The following is a 15,378-nucleotide window of genomic DNA, read 5'->3' on the forward strand; positions in this document are numbered from 1 at the left end:
TCCAATTTCTCGTGGGATAAGAAGTGGAAATACGAGTAGGATTTCCAATGGAAGAGAAATCCTTTTTCGATCGAAGAGAATCAAAGTTTGCAGGAATTGCTTCTTTAAGCTTGATTAATATAATCCTCCGCCAATTATATAGACCGTGCAGATATTTCGATGATCCTTTACCTTAACAGGTCTAATTCCATCGAAGACACCGGTTCGTACCTTTCCTAGCGTATATTAGTGTCTCAGTTCCTCAGTCCTATTGGGATTTCTATTTCTGCCTTGTTTATGCTTTTTGCGTAATTGCCCAATTTCCATCCTTCGCAATTATGTTGGCCAAGTCATCCCTGGTCCTATTGGCCCTGTTACGCTCTACTGTTGCAAAGGACTGCACTCTGAATGACTTCAATGCAACTGTAGGAGGCCGCGTGCAGAATCTCACCCCTTTCTCTTTACCCTGCTTCTCCAGCTACAATGGGAATCCCGTGACTCGCGACAATGCTGCCTGCGCTGCTATCCAGGAGAACTACTCGGATCCATGGATGCGAACAAATTCCCCTAATGGCTACATGAACAATCAGGATGAAATGTGGGCATCCGATCCTAATGATCAGTGTCTCCTCGACAGCAGCAATCCCATGGATCCCCTGGCGTTTGTGAATACCACCTGTCGTCAGGGCAATCTACCCTCTCACTATCTTGAGGTGCAGAGCGAAAAGGATGTCATTGCAGCTTTCAGGTTCTCCAACTGCTCCGGCAAGAAGCTCGCCATCAAGAATAGTGGCCATGATTACCTCACCCGCAGCAGTGGCCGTGACACGCTGTCGCTTTGGACGCGAAACCTGCGATCGATGCACTACAGTGCGGACTTCGCTCCCTCCGGCTCCAAAAGCGCCGCTCGCAGATATAAAGCCATCACCGTCGGCGCCGGAGTCAATTTCGACGAGGCGTACGAGCTCGCACAGAAACACAACGTAACCATACTAGGTGGTTACTCATCCACCGTCGGTGTCTCAGGCGGCTGGGTCCAAAACGGTGGCCATTCCATCTTGAGCCCCGTGTACGGTCTCGGCGTTGACCGCGTCCTCGAGTTCAAGCTCGTTACCCCAGACGGAGTCTACCGCACCGCCAACGAATTCCAGAACCCCGACCTCTTCTGGGCCCTGCGCGGTGGCGGTGGTGGAACCTTTGGCGTAGTCCTCGAAAGCACTCACCGCGTCGAGCCTGCCATCCGCTTTGTCGCTGCTAACATCAAGTTCCCCGGTAACTCCACCAACATGCTGCCATTCATGGACATCGTCGTCAACAACACCCTGAAATGGGGACAGGAAGGATGGGGCGGCCACATCACTGGTAACACCCTCGTCAACGTCTCCCCCTTCCTCTCCATCAAGCAAGCCAAGGTCTCTCTGGCAAGTGTGATCGCCTACGCTAAGGCAAACGGCGGCTCCGCCACCATCGAAGAGTTCACTTCCTGGTACCCCTTTTACGAGAAATACGTCAAGACCAGCTCCGTCGCTGTCGGCGTCACTCGCTTCCCCGGAAGCCGACTGATCCCCCGCTCCATCTTCAAGACCGCCAAGGGCCGTAAGAACCTCATGGATTACTTTGCAACCATCCAGTCCCTGGGCCAGACGCCTTACATCCCCGTCGTCGGACCAGTGTTGTACAACTACACCGAAGGATCCACCAGTGCTTCTCCCGCCTGGCGTGACGCTATCTGGGAGTTGGGATCTGGTGCCTCCTGGGCGTGGAACGCTACCCTTCCCACCCGGAAACAGAAGATCCAGTCCATTCAGAACATGACTGCCGTTATCGAGGGTATTACCCCTGGTAGTGGCGCGTACAGCAACGAAGCCAACCCGTTCACGACTAATTGGGCCGAGGCGTGGTGGGGTGATAACTACGAGAAATTGGTGAGCATTAAGAACAAGTATGATCCCAAGGGCTTGTTGAGTTGCTGGAAGTGTGTTGGGTGGAAGGACTCGCAGGTTGCCGATTCGCCCTTCGCTGCGCTTGTTTGATTCAGAGAAACGTGAGATATTCACCATTGCGCGTGCACGTGTACATATCATATAGGCTTTACATATACACCATCTGCTTTCCAAGGTTACCTTCGCTCCTATCTAGGCTCTAATAGATTCGAACAAACACCACCCTAATAGCTCGGCGAAGTCTCTTACTTGACCGAAGGAGATGAGAAAGACGTATCTTTCCCTTTGTTTTCCAGACCTTAAGGAACGTCGAGCAGTCATTATTAAATCAACTATATCATATATACAAGCCTTCTATCCCCGGTAGAATGCACCAAATCATCCCTCCTCCCACCACCCATAAGCACATCCCGCTCTTCGCCCTGATCAACAGGACCAGCCTGTACAATAGTATATGTCGTTTCCGCAGCCTCCCGATTCATCCTCTGTAGAAGGATCCGCAGTCCCACAGCCAAGACCGCAACAACAACCATAAAAAACGAGCAAGTAGCCATCCCCGGGATATACCACGGCCCGTCAGTCTCGGGATACAGTCTCGTCCCGAGCAGGGGTCCACACTGTCCGATGATATTGAGAATAGCAATGCTCGCACCCTTGCCTTCCTTTTCAACACGGTTATCCATTGACCATGTGATGATGAGGGTGATTGCAGAAAAGAACCCAGCCGTGGCGGGGTAGACGCAGATGTAGCGGATGAATATGTGAAGCCATGGTGGCATGTGTGAGTGGAAATAGCCTGTTGCTGCGATTGCTAAGTAGGCGAGTGATGAGATGAGAGCGTGGGCTATCAAATACGGGCTTCGGGAGCGGCTGCGGTCTGATGCGTATGCGGTGAGGAGGACTACGACAAAGGCGACAAGATAGGGAGGTGCTGAGAGGGCTTGGGCTTGCAAGGAGGAATATCCCATGCTGTAAAGAATGTAAGTTGGCTGTCGAGATTGTAAATCGATGCTGGTGCAGGACATACTCTTTAATAATGGTGGGCAAAAAGACAGGCATTGAGCTGAAAGCAACGTTACAACTGAAGAACATGAACTGTAGTAAATGTGTTAGAACCGACCATTTGCACAAATATCCAAGTGGAGCTATCACTCACAGCAGCCATGTAAGCTTTGGGGTCCGCTGCAGTCTTCAGGATTTCTCGCCAGTCAAATCGACTTCCGTACGATTGCTGATAGTCGGCTGTGCTTGCTTCGAGACGCTGCTGGGCTACCACCCTTTGTCGGCGACTCAGGAATCGAGCCCGACCAGGTGAGTCCGGAATTAGGAACCAAGCAAAAACCGCAACAATTACACTTGGGAACCCCTCCACAAGGAACAGAGTTCGCCACGGTGAGATCGGGCCGTTGCTGCTGAACCTGACAATCACATAGGCCAGACTGCTAGCAAAGGATGTCGCGAGTGGTGCCGCTGAGATAAACAATCCATTACGGAAAGCCAACTCATGTCTGCGATAGAACAAAGACAGGTAAAACGGGACACCCGGGCCAAAAGCCGCCTCTGTGATTCCAAGCAACGCTCGGAGAACAACCAGGGTTCCAAAAGAAGTCGCTAGACACTGGAATGATGCGACGAGTCCCCATCCACATACACATAGAGATATATAAATATGCGGGGGAACAACACGGTACATCAGTGTCATCCATTCAAAGAGAATGTAAGTAATGTAAAATGCAGTAAGTAGCCATTCATATTGCGAAGATGAAAGTTGTAGATCGTCTTTGAGTCCTGCTATCTTTGCATTTCCGATATCTGGGTGAACAATCAGTACATGTTTGCAATCACAGGGGAAACATTCTGCTGTGGAAATAACCAAACATACTCGAGCGGTCCAAGAAGGAGAGCAAGTAGAGGAATGCCAGAAACGGGACAAGCCTCCGGTCAAATCTCCTTACTACCTCGCTCTCCTCCTCTGGTGTGTATCTTGCGCCTAAACCGCCGCGCGGTATCTTACCCTCAAGCTCCTCGTTGGTGTTATACATGCCGTCGTTCTCGAAATCGGATAGAGGGCCACCAACGTCTTCATGGTCATGAAAGTCGGTCTGCAGTCGCAATGGGCCTATGGGTGATTTGGCGGGCCCCGGCACTGGATTATCTTCGTCTGATCCATAGGAGACCGGAGTGAATCGTGGGTTTGAGGATGTGCTGGAGCTAGTGGAAGCCGCATTATTGCCCGCGCCGGAGGGATGAAGGTCCGCCATTTCTCAGGAGATGCAAGTTTTCGGATGGTGAGCCTAGTCGGTAAGACAGTGTCTCCATGAGCGCAGAGGTTATCTCGTATCTGAATGAAAGAAAATGACAAGAGTCCCCCTCAATTCACGAGATCGGGTGACCGATGTTGATCACCTGGGCATGGATCTCGAAGCCGGGGCCTCTGGGAGGGATTATGTCATCTAAACACGTGGGTTTCCAAGGTTGTAATTGGCGCTAAGATGAGAGTGGCTTAGCGCTGAGCTTAGTTCTATTGGCGATCCTGGGATTTCATACTTCAACAACCTGTCAACTGTTCTACGAGTAGGAGGATGCTCGCTTGTGTGAAATCAATTTGATGTTTCGATTCGAAGCTGATTGCTAAAGTACATCCAGGTCTGTACTTCTCCTAAGCTGTAGCGTAGAAAAGGCTACCCTCATAATTCAGAACGTGTCCTTCGATCGGGAGCTCAGATCTGACAGTGAGCTTAAGGACGGTAGGAGTCCAAGTGCCGACTGTCCCATCCAGTTCTCCTGTTGACATGGCTATGGTCCCACCCACCCTTGTGGCTATGGTCCCATGTGACACTGTCAGGAACGTATCGGTCCCGACGGTTGTATCCTCCGCGCTGGTCTTTGTAGTATCCGTAGGGCCGGTAGGGGCTGAGGCTTGGGCTGCCCCTCGAGTCGCTATCCATATGCTCAAACTTGCGCTTTCGGCCGCCAGCAAGTTGGTTTGCATGTGCCTGGCTGACCTGAATGATGCCCTCGATCTCGGGAATCAGATCGTGGTCTTTGTCGACTGACTTCAGGTATCGCAGAAGGTTCTCGGCCGTGTCACGGAGGAATCGGACGCTGTTGGTTCGCTTACGGTGGCTCTCAGTGACTTCAAGGATGTAGTAGTCAGCCTTAGCCTTCTGGTACACCTGGATGAGCTTGTCGACATGCTCTGACTTGGTCTGTGGCGACTCGCTGGTCTTGGTGTCTTCGGTGGAGTCTTCCTCGTTCTCGGTTGCAACAATCGGAATCTCGGAAATAGGGCCTGGTAGGTTATGTTAATAAAAGTCAATTTCATAAGACGCAGCGACAGACCATTGTCCAGGATGCGCTGAGCAGCAAAGTGGGCCGCAATGACCGAGTTGTTCTCCTCCCCCGAGTGGCAGTTCTTAGTTCCCAGATACTCGGCCAGGTAAAATTCGAGCAGACCGTAGTGTTGCATCGTGTGTCCTTCATCGTAGAGACGAAGGAGAACACGGTCGTAGATCGTGACCTGGCCATCATCGTAGGACTGCGAGCGGTGGCGGATGGACTTGACCTGGCGCCTCAGTCCATGAAAGAGGGCTCGAGCATGCTCCCGGTTGCCAACGAGCTCTTTTAGGAGCTCGCTTGGATTCATCACCACACTCCATTTGAGGTACAAGCTGTCCTCCTTACCACGCAATCCGCGTGACATAACACGCTTGGTGTCTGTAGAACCATTCCACCTCGTCAGCATGATAAGAGATGATATTGGAATCGATATGGGTAAAGTCAAGGCTGGAAGCAACCTACCGCGCTGTTTTGGATGAGCGAATGGCGGCATTCCGAAGCTCCACGCGGGCCGATAAAGATAGCCGCGCAGTGCTGATAAAAATGGGTTGTGGGAGGGAAGAGGGAAGAGAAGGAAGCAGCTCTGAGATCTGATCAAATAAAACAATGGCAAGGGAACAGATAGATGACCAGGCTGTGAGTGACTCGGCCAATAAGGATCGTTTGCTAACTCCAACGATGGGAGCATCGTCTTCAACGCATGACGCGGAGCCAGTGGTTACCAAATACGGGGGTTCATCTGGGAAGGCATAGGTTAAGCACAAAACTTAAAATGCGGGGAATAGCTATGGTGCGGGTGCAATATAATAATATGTAGGGGATCATCAGTGGCATTTATCGAGTCTCATGTCCTATCGTATGGGTATGAATGTGGGGTATGAACGACAAAAGTATCAAGCTAGAACTCAGTTTCTCTCCTTCCAGAGCTTTTCGACTTGGTCGACCAGGGCTGAGGGTTGGCTGCCTTCTCCATTCTGTGCACAGTCTTTCCATTTATCGCTATCACGGATGCACCAGACAGCATCATCGAGACGCACTGTGCAACTAATCTTAATTCCGAGTTGCTCGCCTCTGGTAGCACTTTCGCGCAGCAGCGCAATGCCACTGAGTGGTGGTTCGCCGCCGTTGCCATCATTCGGGTCATCATTCTGCTGGCTCGCACACTTGTTTAAGGCCTCAAAGTCAATACCATGCTCCATTGCACAGTGGTGGACAAATTCGCGGTCTGGGATCCGGGCAAAGTCATTGATTAGACAATTTGCAAATCCTAGCGACCGGATAATAGGGGTCCGGGGGTATTGAGGTGGAAGTGACGCTTCGTCCGCTGTCGGAGGGAAAGGAAGGTTGGCCGCACAGAGCATGAGCATATCACCGATGCATTCACCTGGGCCATGCTTGCACTCTATCTCTTCAGAATCTTTGGACACACTGTTACGATAGTATTAGTCAAATGTTTAGATGAAGTCTGGTACAAAATAGCATCCGCGCTTCTCCATATCTGGTTCGATGCTCACCTAGCAATAAATGATAGCTTGAAGTCCACCTTTTCACTGATCTTTTCCATGGCTGGTAGAACCAGCTTTTGCAAGCAAGCCTGGGCATCTGGGCATTTGCTCATAATGTGAGCTTCCAGCGGTATCTTAGTTTCCTCAAGTGTTTGATGTGCATCATAGTTGTCATGCTCTTCTTCAGCCTCAGCTTGATAGCTCTCCGTCTGTGGGGCTATACTGGTACATCGTGGGGAAGACGGCCTGAGAAGCAAAAGGTAGCCGATGAAAAGCAACGCAATAACACCGATTCGACACAAAAATGTGGTTGTAGTAGGACGGTCACGGCGATCAGACTTGTTTGCCTGTCCAAGAGTATCCCCATACCCCTCCTTGGAGTGGACCGGTAATTTCTCCATGATGGGGTTAAAACCAGAAGTGACGTTGTTTTGATAAGATCATGTGGAGAGTCCGGGCGGAGCTGGCCCTGAAGGGCTGCCAAGACCATTACATAAGATATTCCCACAGCTACCTAGGTATCCAGGGCTACCAACGTATTCAGGTATTTTAGGTACCTTGGGAGGAGCGGAGTCATTATTATTAACTAATAAGGATATTAACTAACATATTATTTTGTTTTAGGTAGGAGAACGGTATGATCTTGTCTCCTAAACGCTTAAATGTGTGCCCGTCATCACTAAGGCCATACGATGTACTCCATATCCGTGCACAATTTATCATATTAGGCTGGGCTCCGACTTCGGAGGCGATCTGGACTACATCGTAGCTTTAGGTTTGAAATAGCCCCAAGTCTAGAATTACTGAGCTTTGTCAGGTATGGTCGACGACAGACCGTGCGTAATGGCTTGGGATTGCGTGATTTGAGGCTCGTACATGAAACCTTCATTAATCAATTATGTGGTGGAATTGTGCCAAACACACGAGAACCATAAGACTATTTGCTAAGAGACAATTGCCCAATTATAGGCAAACGACCCTAAGGCAAGGTAGTTTGAACCGATTCATGCAAGACCTGACAGTCTGATGTGGCGGGTGCCAGCAAACGACCATGCGAACGGATTGATTCCTGTTGGATCAAAAAGGTTGGGAGATGTGCCTGCGTCTAAATATGGGTATGCCCAGCCCGATCACCACGCGAATGCCACGAGTAGTATATCCCACTTGGGCGAGCCTCGTATCGAACGAATCACAACACTGAAACATGGATACTTTGGCGATACTTCTGGTGCCTTATTTTCAAGCCGGAGTTCTTCGATCCTACTCACGTTCGTTGTAGAGATGTATATTGGTCTCCAACAGCTTGGAACTCATGCTTTCAAACGCCTGGACTTGTTTGTTTTAGTAGTGAGACTGCCAAGAATGGAGAAGTTGGCTTGGCTTCTCCGGGATAATCTCTACTTCAGGGTAAGGAGGTTTAACCGGATATGATGACTTAAAGTAGGGTTACATAGACTTTCCAAGTTGATTTTAGGAAGCCAAAGAGGGGAGAATCCAAGTAGAGTTTTCTGAATCCAATAGAAGTCAAGTGCCGGGATACTCAACTTGTCCCGAACAGCGTCGCATCGCCTCGTGCCTTCCGATGGTCGCATCTCATCTTTTATATATTCCCTTTCTTATAGCTTCCATTATAATTTTGTCTACCTCAGCGATTTCCGAACTTACTATATGATCATCACATCTGATAGGAATCATTTCCTTCCACTTCTGGCTTCCGACTGTCCTCCGACTCTTCTCCGACTGTGCTTCCGGTCACTGCAATACTTAGTTTGACCAAAATATAAAGGTACCTATGAACAAATTCCATATATGTGTTTCTTTCTATTTACTTTTTTGCTTTTCCTCCCGTCTTAAAGCAGGGAGCTTTATACTTCCATTCTTCGCCAATTCCCTTAGGGTCATCTAGGGATATTTCTCTAGCCCAAAGATCCCCCAATCCCCCAATCCCCCATATATAGTCATCCTATCCCCCCGAATCCCTCAGAAGAATTATCTTCTTCGATCAGCGCAATCAGTGCATACCAAAATTTCCAGGGTATGTACGGAATAAGATATAGATGGGGATTCCCCCTTCTGGCATGATCGTCGTGTTCTCTCTTTTTCCCCCGCAGCCCGAACGACCTGCAGACCGCGTCACCGAAATGTTCCCTTCCCTTTCATGCAACCTCGCTAACACAACAAGACTAGCTCTTCGGGCATTGGATTAGCTCCTTCGGTAGCTTGTCTCCACAATTCAAGGATTTTAAAGATATGCTGCCCTGTCTCGATTTCTAAACATTCCAGACCCTACACGTCACTATTGACATAGCTGTGTCAGCTCATTTTTGTCTGGTATTTTTAGCCTGACATAGGGAGTTATTTTTTCTCCTTTTTTTGGGAATATATACCTTTCATCTTCCATCATGACCTCAGTCGACTCGACATCGTCCAAGAAGGATGAGGATGAGGAGCGTGAAATCATGCACGACGACTTGGCTGAAGATGAGGAACATGAGGATGTCAGTTCGGAACTAGACGCCGCTCAACAAGAATATTTGGCGCACAATCAGCAATTGGAAGAATTATTGTCACCAATGTTCCTGGATGAGGCTGTGCTGTACAAACTGGCCCGGCGCTTTTCCACCACATACCGCAACCTTGCTCTGACATCGGACCAGCAATTTTTACCAACACCAGTGACTCAGCTTCCTACTGGTCGGGAAACAGGTCGCTATCTAGCCATTGATGTAGGAGGTAGCAACCTTCGAGTCGCTTTTATCGAATTACTCGGAGAAGCCGTGGATTCCGATGTTCGACCTACAGATGCCACGGAGAGGTCACGGGACACCATCCGGAAGGCTCAGCGCCAACGTGTGAAGCGAACACTGGAACGAGCTTGGCCTATCCAAGAGCATTTGAAGATGGACAAGGCTGAGGATCTATTTTCTTGGATCGGTGATTGCATTGCCGAGGTGGTAGCGGAGAGTCTATCATCGGATGCCACTAAGAAGGATATCCCTGCCGAATTAGATATGGGCATCACATTCAGTTTCCCTATCATGTGAGCTTTTTTCCCCCTTTTGCTTGTGTTTCTGATATTCTCCGGTTGTGATGTTCCGTTTGGTGGATCTTATACTAATTAAGCCCAGGCAAGAATCATTGGCAGAAGCCACATTAATGCCAATGGGCAAAGGCTTCGCTATCTCATCGAATCTCAATCTTGGCAATATCCTTCTGAATGGATATGAAAAGCACACAAGGAGACCGGATGATGAAGACGAACCTTCAACCAAACGTCGAAAGCTTTTCGCATTACCAAAGCTAAAAATACAAGCTATCACCAACGACACGGTGGCCACGCTAGCTTCCCTTGCATACAAGGTCAAATCTCTACCAAATAGCAGAGTCGCCATGGGCATCATTGTGGGTACTGGCTGTAACGCAACCATCCCAATGAAACTCAGTGCATTGCACGAATCTAAAGCCAAGAGTGTGAACACAATGGACCCCGGCGCTGTGGAGACTATTGTCAACACGGAGTGGACTATTTCTGGTGCTGCGCCACCCCTCAAGGAGCTCAACGTGACCACAAAATGGGACGTCGAGCTGGACCAGGCCTGTGCACGTCCAGGATTCCAGCCCTTCGAATACATGACTGGAGGCCGCTACATTGGCGAATTGATTCGCCTAATCCTATTCGACTATCTCACAACAATCGCCGAATTATCAAAACGCTCCCTACCTGCAAACCTCGTCCAAGAATACGCCCTGACAACTACATACATCTCCGACCTTGTCGCCAAAGCACGATCGGACAACGACCTTGCTCAAGCCTTGAACAAATCGCTCCCTCCACCAGAGAGCAGTGACTGGCGCTGGGATGCCCAAGCCGCGGGCGCATTCAGAAAGATCGCTCGTGCAGTACAGAGACGATCAGCTGGTCTGATCGCCGCTGCAGTGGTCGGACTCCTAGCCTGTGCTCGCGAGATCGAGCTGAAGGAAGACAGCAACAGCAGCTCACCCGAAAATCCCGCTTCACCTCAGAGCAACGACGACGCCATTACTGAGTCCGCCGGTGCACCGGACGCTGCAGTTGCAAGTCTGAACTCTGCTGCTGTCGCTGCGAATCATGCAGGCCAGGGACATGTTGTCCCTGTCCTCGATCCCACGCCGATAGATTGGCAGTCCGGTCCTGAAGAGCTCGTCGTGGCTTACACTGGAGGTATTATCCAACACTACCCGCAATTCAAGGAGATGTGTCAGCAATACATTGACCGTCTTATCATGCGCACTGGTCCGCAACGTGGAGGCAAGTCGGTTTTCTTACGGGAAGCCTCCGACGGTGGTGTCATTGGCGCTGGTGTTTTGGCTGGCATGGTTGTGCGGAAATGACTTTTTCATTTGAAACCTTAGCAAGCATTGGGTTTGTCTTTGGATTTTTATGTTTTGGGTGGAATCTAGCAATTCAAAAATGGTTCGAAATTAGGAGTTAATGATAACCTTGGAACTAATGTCACTTTTAGTTGGGGTTTCCGGCATAGAAATGAGACTTTGTTTCTCCCACTGTGATCCTATTCTGGACGGTGGTAATTTCGTTGATCTACGCTTTCATTGTATGGCTCCCCATGTTTATGTTCTCTCATTTTTAGTCAAAATCCAACTCTCTGAGCGAGACTTCGCCGCCGACCAAAGCATGAAAGCTTGGCCTTTGAGGCACTACCCCGAGCATTAACAGGACATGCAGACACCGCACTCGTTCCAACCCTTCCGCCCCTGGGCTCTGCATATTGTAATGAACTCATTCCCAACCACCAATGAAACTTTCCAATGGCATATCCCGAAGAATGTCCCAGCCATCTGAAATCAAAAAGCTCACAGCGAGATAATCGCGACTGATTGCGCGGCTCTGCCCAAGTAATCGTAATCGGAGAATGCAGGGAACACCCGAGGAGTGGAATGCCTTCGATTATGCATGACCGTTTATCTTTATCAAAGAAACGTCACCACGCATATTCCGGACACTAATTCGGCAAAATCACCCGAAGCAAAACCTGGGCATCACGGGCGTCCTCATCTATGCTGTCGGAAACGAAGCTCAAGAAGTCTGGTTCCGATGGATGCCTGTAACTCCTGGGGCCGATGACCGAGAACATTCCTTTCCCACGTGTCTTGGCATATGAGGCCAATCCTGAATCGGAGGGCACGAGACCTCGCTTGGATATATATCCGTGACATTTGAGATGAGCAAGGTGTTTGTTCTTGTGATTAGGTTGATGCCGAAGATTGCTTCAAATTATCCGGAACATGTTGTTACGAACGCCGCGCTTCATTGCATTCGGTTTGCCGTCTTCGTATTCGATTCCAGAGGCTCCTCCTTCTCCAGACATTTGTTCCAGCCGTTCACGAAGCTCGGCGTCGGCCTGGGATACGGTTTTGGTCTTGGATGGGAGAGTGTGGCGCTTGTTATCTTGGTTCGAGTGGTTCTCTGAGGTTGATTTGATTTGCTCTTGCTTGGCCTTATAATCTTGGTAACCTTGAGAGTCTGGAGTTCCAAAGCAATGCATGTTAGCTCTGATATGGGTATTTGAACTGGATAAACCGACCTTGAGCTTCTGATGGTCTGAACAAGCTTGTTGATAAGGATCGTACACACGTAAAATGCAATTTACTGGATAATGTTCCATGTAGAAGGGATCGAGGCCTTAAACCGTTCATAGCCATATTGAGTAGCTCCGAGTTTGTCGTACATTGACTGAGAAGTTTGTGAGGTCAAAGAATATGTTCAAACGCCTTGAATTCATCTGACTGACGCAATACTAGATAAGAATCGCCACGTGACTATAAGAAAATCACGTGCTACCGACCGCCCCCGCGATTCGGCCAGCAATGGTGAACTTGCTCTTGTCACTCACTCCTCCGATACTCTTTTGACGAGTGTGCCATTATTTCATCTCAGAATGGCATCTGTGGCGTACTATGAGCTTTACCGTGGCAGCAGGTAATATACCCGATGAAGCAAACGGAAAACCCCAAAGCTGACTCAAGGAACATCCAGCCTCGGGTTATCCCTCACGGATACCCTGGACGACCTGATCAACGAAGGCCGCATTGAGCCCCAGCTGGCGATGAAGATCCTCGGGACCTTTGACAAGATCGTGACTGAAGTCTTGGCGGACAAAGTTCGGGCCAGACTGACCTTCAAGGTAAACTCATTCCGGTCCAGAAACCACCTTTGCCTAGATGGGCATGGTCTCATCATAGATCAAGGAGGCTGACATGTACATTTTCCCACCACTTTTAGGGCCACCTGGACACCTACCGATTCTGCGACGAAGTCTGGACCTTCCTGATCAAGGATGTCTCGTTTAAGCTGGACAACCAGACAACTGTGACCGCGGATAAGGTGAAGATCGTGAGCTGCAACAGCAAGCGGCCTGGCGAGGTGTAACTGGACCCTTTCATGGACAGAGATACTGGCGTTGTTGTTTTTTGATTCCTCTCAAATGGTTGAATAGGCGTTCTACTGGCAGTCCGTTCTTGATTTCGGTGATATATCCTGCACGAGGCGTTTTGAGGCCATGCCAGTTCTTTTCATCTCGGCATTACCAATGTTCAAAATGGCACTAGATACCCCAAAAAAATGAGGTTCATATTTGCAAGTTTTCCCCGTAATGAAGCTCCAAATTGAAGTTTCCAACCTCGGAAGGTTGTGTTGCGCGGAATGCGGGTGACCTCACCTTATCGGCCATGGATGCCTATCAGCAGCTCTCTTTCCCTCACTGCAATCTTTCCCTGGGATCGCGACACGTCTTAATTTTCCTCTATAATTGTCTTAAACCATGCCCAGGACATTGCCCTGGCTTCGCACCGAGAATAGCATCCCTGTGGAAAAAGAGCCAACACCACGGAAGCGTGTGAAGACAGAACCCAGTCCTGATCGCGACCTCACTCCCAAAAACACTCGAGTTTCTCCCCCAGGCGCGATTTCTTCAGATCCTGTAGGTTCTACTTTTCTTGGAATACTTGTGGCCAAACATATAGTCTGATTACTTTGTACAGCCCAAAGCCCGCCGACATCTCCCATCAGACGTTGTCCCTCCGAAGAGTACGATCGCAACCAGCCCCCCGCGCAACTAGAAAAGGTCGCTAATAGGCACATTATAGATTTTTGATTGAAGGAATTCAGTACGACGATGGCTGGATCATGGTTGAAGACGAGTTTTACGCTGTCGCGCAAACATTTACTCAACATCTACATCATGCGGAGTACCTGCGACGGCGGAAGCAAGTGAAAGCCGAAAATGCAGCCGGGATAGGAGAAATTGAGAGGCCTACAGACGGCCGTACCCCACTTCCAAATGAAGTCGAGCGGAAAAGAGAAGCCGAAGCACTGAGGGAGCGACAAAAAGCCGGACTATCGCAGATAGGGGACGGAGGAGTCGACGGGAGAGACGAAGATGAAGATGATGAGAGATGGGCCGGGACACATCTTCACGGTCTCATGACTAGTCCACGAAAAGCACGGTCCTTGGTGGGAGCTCACGCGCCTAAGTCCTCTACTAGAGCTGCTGCGGGCTTTGGACGGCCACCTACTTTGGGCAGTGGACGAGCTCGGGTGAACAGTATTGGGAGTGTCACTGCACCATCAAGAGCACCAGAAGTTCCAAACCTTCAGCTGGATGAGGAGACGGCCTCGGACTCGGACTCGGATGACGATCTTGACCTAGAAACCCACCCAGTCGTGCTACCGCCCAGAAGAACAAATACCATTTTACGAGAAAGCCAGGCTCACGACCAGACAACACCACGAGGCCAACAACCATCTAAAATACAAAGCACGTCTACATCAAAGCCAAAAGCGAAGCTGGCACATGGGCGAGCCGGCCCAGCGAACGCGTATAAATCACGGGTTCAATCGCTTTTTGATGACCTCGATGAACTACCAGAGTCCTCTCGGATAAACAACTCTATCTCCAACATGTCCAGGGAACCTCCTGCAAGACAATCGCCTATAACTGGCGAAGGGAACAATTTAGACGCAAAAAAATCCCGGCACAATGAAGTGCCCACCTTCTTGGTTTGATCATCCATGTACCGATCCACAATTTCCCTATGAACACGCCAATTAGGCGTTTCGCATTTCCTCCATCCCGATCGACTCGGCCGGGGCCTTGGTCTCATGGCCTACAGCTGGGCTGAATTTCCACCATCGAGCTAACTTTACGCGCTCTCGGAGGTGGACGACAGTCTTACGCTCATCCTTCGAGCATGGGCCCGCATCTTGCTCGTTGTCGACGGTGGTAGAGATACCATTTCGATCGTCGTTTCGTCCTTCTCTACGGTCGCTGTGCGGCTGTCCTAGGACGTAAGCGTCCTGTGATGGATTGGTCAGATCTGATCGTTCCGTCGGATTTTGGCTGGGCGGGAGAACTGACTCGGCATCTGAGAAATAAGCAGGCAACTCTTCTTTTCGGAAGTTAGTGGGAGGACCCTGTTTCATGAACTTGTTAGCAGCGTCAAACCATTTCCCGGTTTTCACTCGACTTACGATCTCAATAATCCTTCCCTTTTCGCGTCTGAAGGGTGTCTTCAGGCACCGGAAAATTTGCCGAAAGCATTCCATGTTGGATTGA

The 15,378-nt window shown here is 49.7% G+C and overlaps 9 protein-coding genes across 9 annotated transcripts; 4 read left to right on the forward strand and 5 right to left on the reverse strand.

Annotated features, from left to right (window-relative positions):
* Positions 1 to 317: 317 nt before the first annotated feature.
* On the forward strand, positions 318 to 2,012 carry N7489_000574 (putative isoamyl alcohol oxidase; the record flags this gene model as incomplete). The annotated part of the gene is made up of 1 exon (XM_056706329.1): positions 318 to 2,012. One exon carries the CDS (start codon positions 318 to 320, stop codon positions 2,010 to 2,012), a length of 1,695 nt encoding a protein of 564 aa, XP_056570631.1.
* Positions 2,013 to 2,254: 242 nt separating this feature from the next.
* On the reverse strand, positions 2,255 to 4,183 carry N7489_000575 (uncharacterized protein; the record flags this gene model as incomplete). Its single annotated transcript, XM_056706330.1, has 4 exons — positions 2,255 to 2,891; positions 2,950 to 3,017; positions 3,079 to 3,734; positions 3,805 to 4,183. 4 exons carry the CDS (start codon positions 4,181 to 4,183, stop codon positions 2,255 to 2,257), a joined length of 1,740 nt encoding a protein of 579 aa, XP_056570632.1.
* A 477-nt stretch (positions 4,184 to 4,660) lies between these two features.
* N7489_000576 (uncharacterized protein) lies at positions 4,661 to 5,667 on the reverse strand (the record flags this gene model as incomplete). Its single annotated transcript, XM_056706331.1, has 2 exons — positions 4,661 to 5,214; positions 5,265 to 5,667. 2 exons carry the CDS (start codon positions 5,665 to 5,667, stop codon positions 4,661 to 4,663), a joined length of 957 nt encoding a protein of 318 aa, XP_056570633.1.
* Positions 5,668 to 6,166: 499 nt separating this feature from the next.
* On the reverse strand, positions 6,167 to 7,167 carry N7489_000577 (GILT family protein; the record flags this gene model as incomplete). Its single annotated transcript, XM_056706332.1, has 2 exons — positions 6,167 to 6,689; positions 6,776 to 7,167. 2 exons carry the CDS (start codon positions 7,165 to 7,167, stop codon positions 6,167 to 6,169), a joined length of 915 nt encoding a protein of 304 aa, XP_056570634.1.
* A 2,001-nt stretch (positions 7,168 to 9,168) lies between these two features.
* N7489_000578 (hexokinase family protein) lies at positions 9,169 to 11,137 on the forward strand (the record flags this gene model as incomplete). Its single annotated transcript, XM_056706333.1, has 2 exons — positions 9,169 to 9,806; positions 9,895 to 11,137. The coding sequence occupies 2 exons, from the start codon at positions 9,169 to 9,171 to the stop codon at positions 11,135 to 11,137; spliced, it is 1,881 nt and encodes a 626-aa protein (XP_056570635.1).
* Positions 11,138 to 11,766: 629 nt separating this feature from the next.
* Positions 11,767 to 12,309, reverse strand: N7489_000579 (uncharacterized protein; the record flags this gene model as incomplete). The annotated part of the gene is made up of 2 exons (XM_056706334.1): positions 11,767 to 12,003; positions 12,064 to 12,309. 2 exons carry the CDS (start codon positions 12,307 to 12,309, stop codon positions 11,767 to 11,769), a joined length of 483 nt encoding a protein of 160 aa, XP_056570636.1.
* Positions 12,310 to 12,702: 393 nt separating this feature from the next.
* N7489_000580 (transcription initiation factor IIA subunit gamma) lies at positions 12,703 to 13,193 on the forward strand (the record flags this gene model as incomplete). The annotated part of the gene is made up of 3 exons (XM_056706335.1): positions 12,703 to 12,743; positions 12,801 to 12,948; positions 13,047 to 13,193. 3 exons carry the CDS (start codon positions 12,703 to 12,705, stop codon positions 13,191 to 13,193), a joined length of 336 nt encoding a protein of 111 aa, XP_056570637.1.
* A 756-nt stretch (positions 13,194 to 13,949) lies between these two features.
* Positions 13,950 to 14,828, forward strand: N7489_000581 (uncharacterized protein; the record flags this gene model as incomplete). The annotated part of the gene is made up of 1 exon (XM_056706336.1): positions 13,950 to 14,828. One exon carries the CDS (start codon positions 13,950 to 13,952, stop codon positions 14,826 to 14,828), a length of 879 nt encoding a protein of 292 aa, XP_056570638.1.
* Positions 14,829 to 14,870: 42 nt separating this feature from the next.
* N7489_000582 (uncharacterized protein) lies at positions 14,871 to 15,368 on the reverse strand (the record flags this gene model as incomplete). The annotated part of the gene is made up of 2 exons (XM_056706337.1): positions 14,871 to 15,236; positions 15,294 to 15,368. The coding sequence occupies 2 exons, from the start codon at positions 15,366 to 15,368 to the stop codon at positions 14,871 to 14,873; spliced, it is 441 nt and encodes a 146-aa protein (XP_056570639.1).
* Positions 15,369 to 15,378: the final 10 nt, after the last annotated feature.

This window comes from Penicillium chrysogenum (assembly GCF_028827035.1).
Source record: "Penicillium chrysogenum strain IBT 35668 chromosome Unknown utg000001l_segment0_segment0, whole genome shotgun sequence".
In the NCBI taxonomy this organism is placed as follows: domain Eukaryota; kingdom Fungi; phylum Ascomycota; class Eurotiomycetes; order Eurotiales; family Aspergillaceae; genus Penicillium; species Penicillium chrysogenum.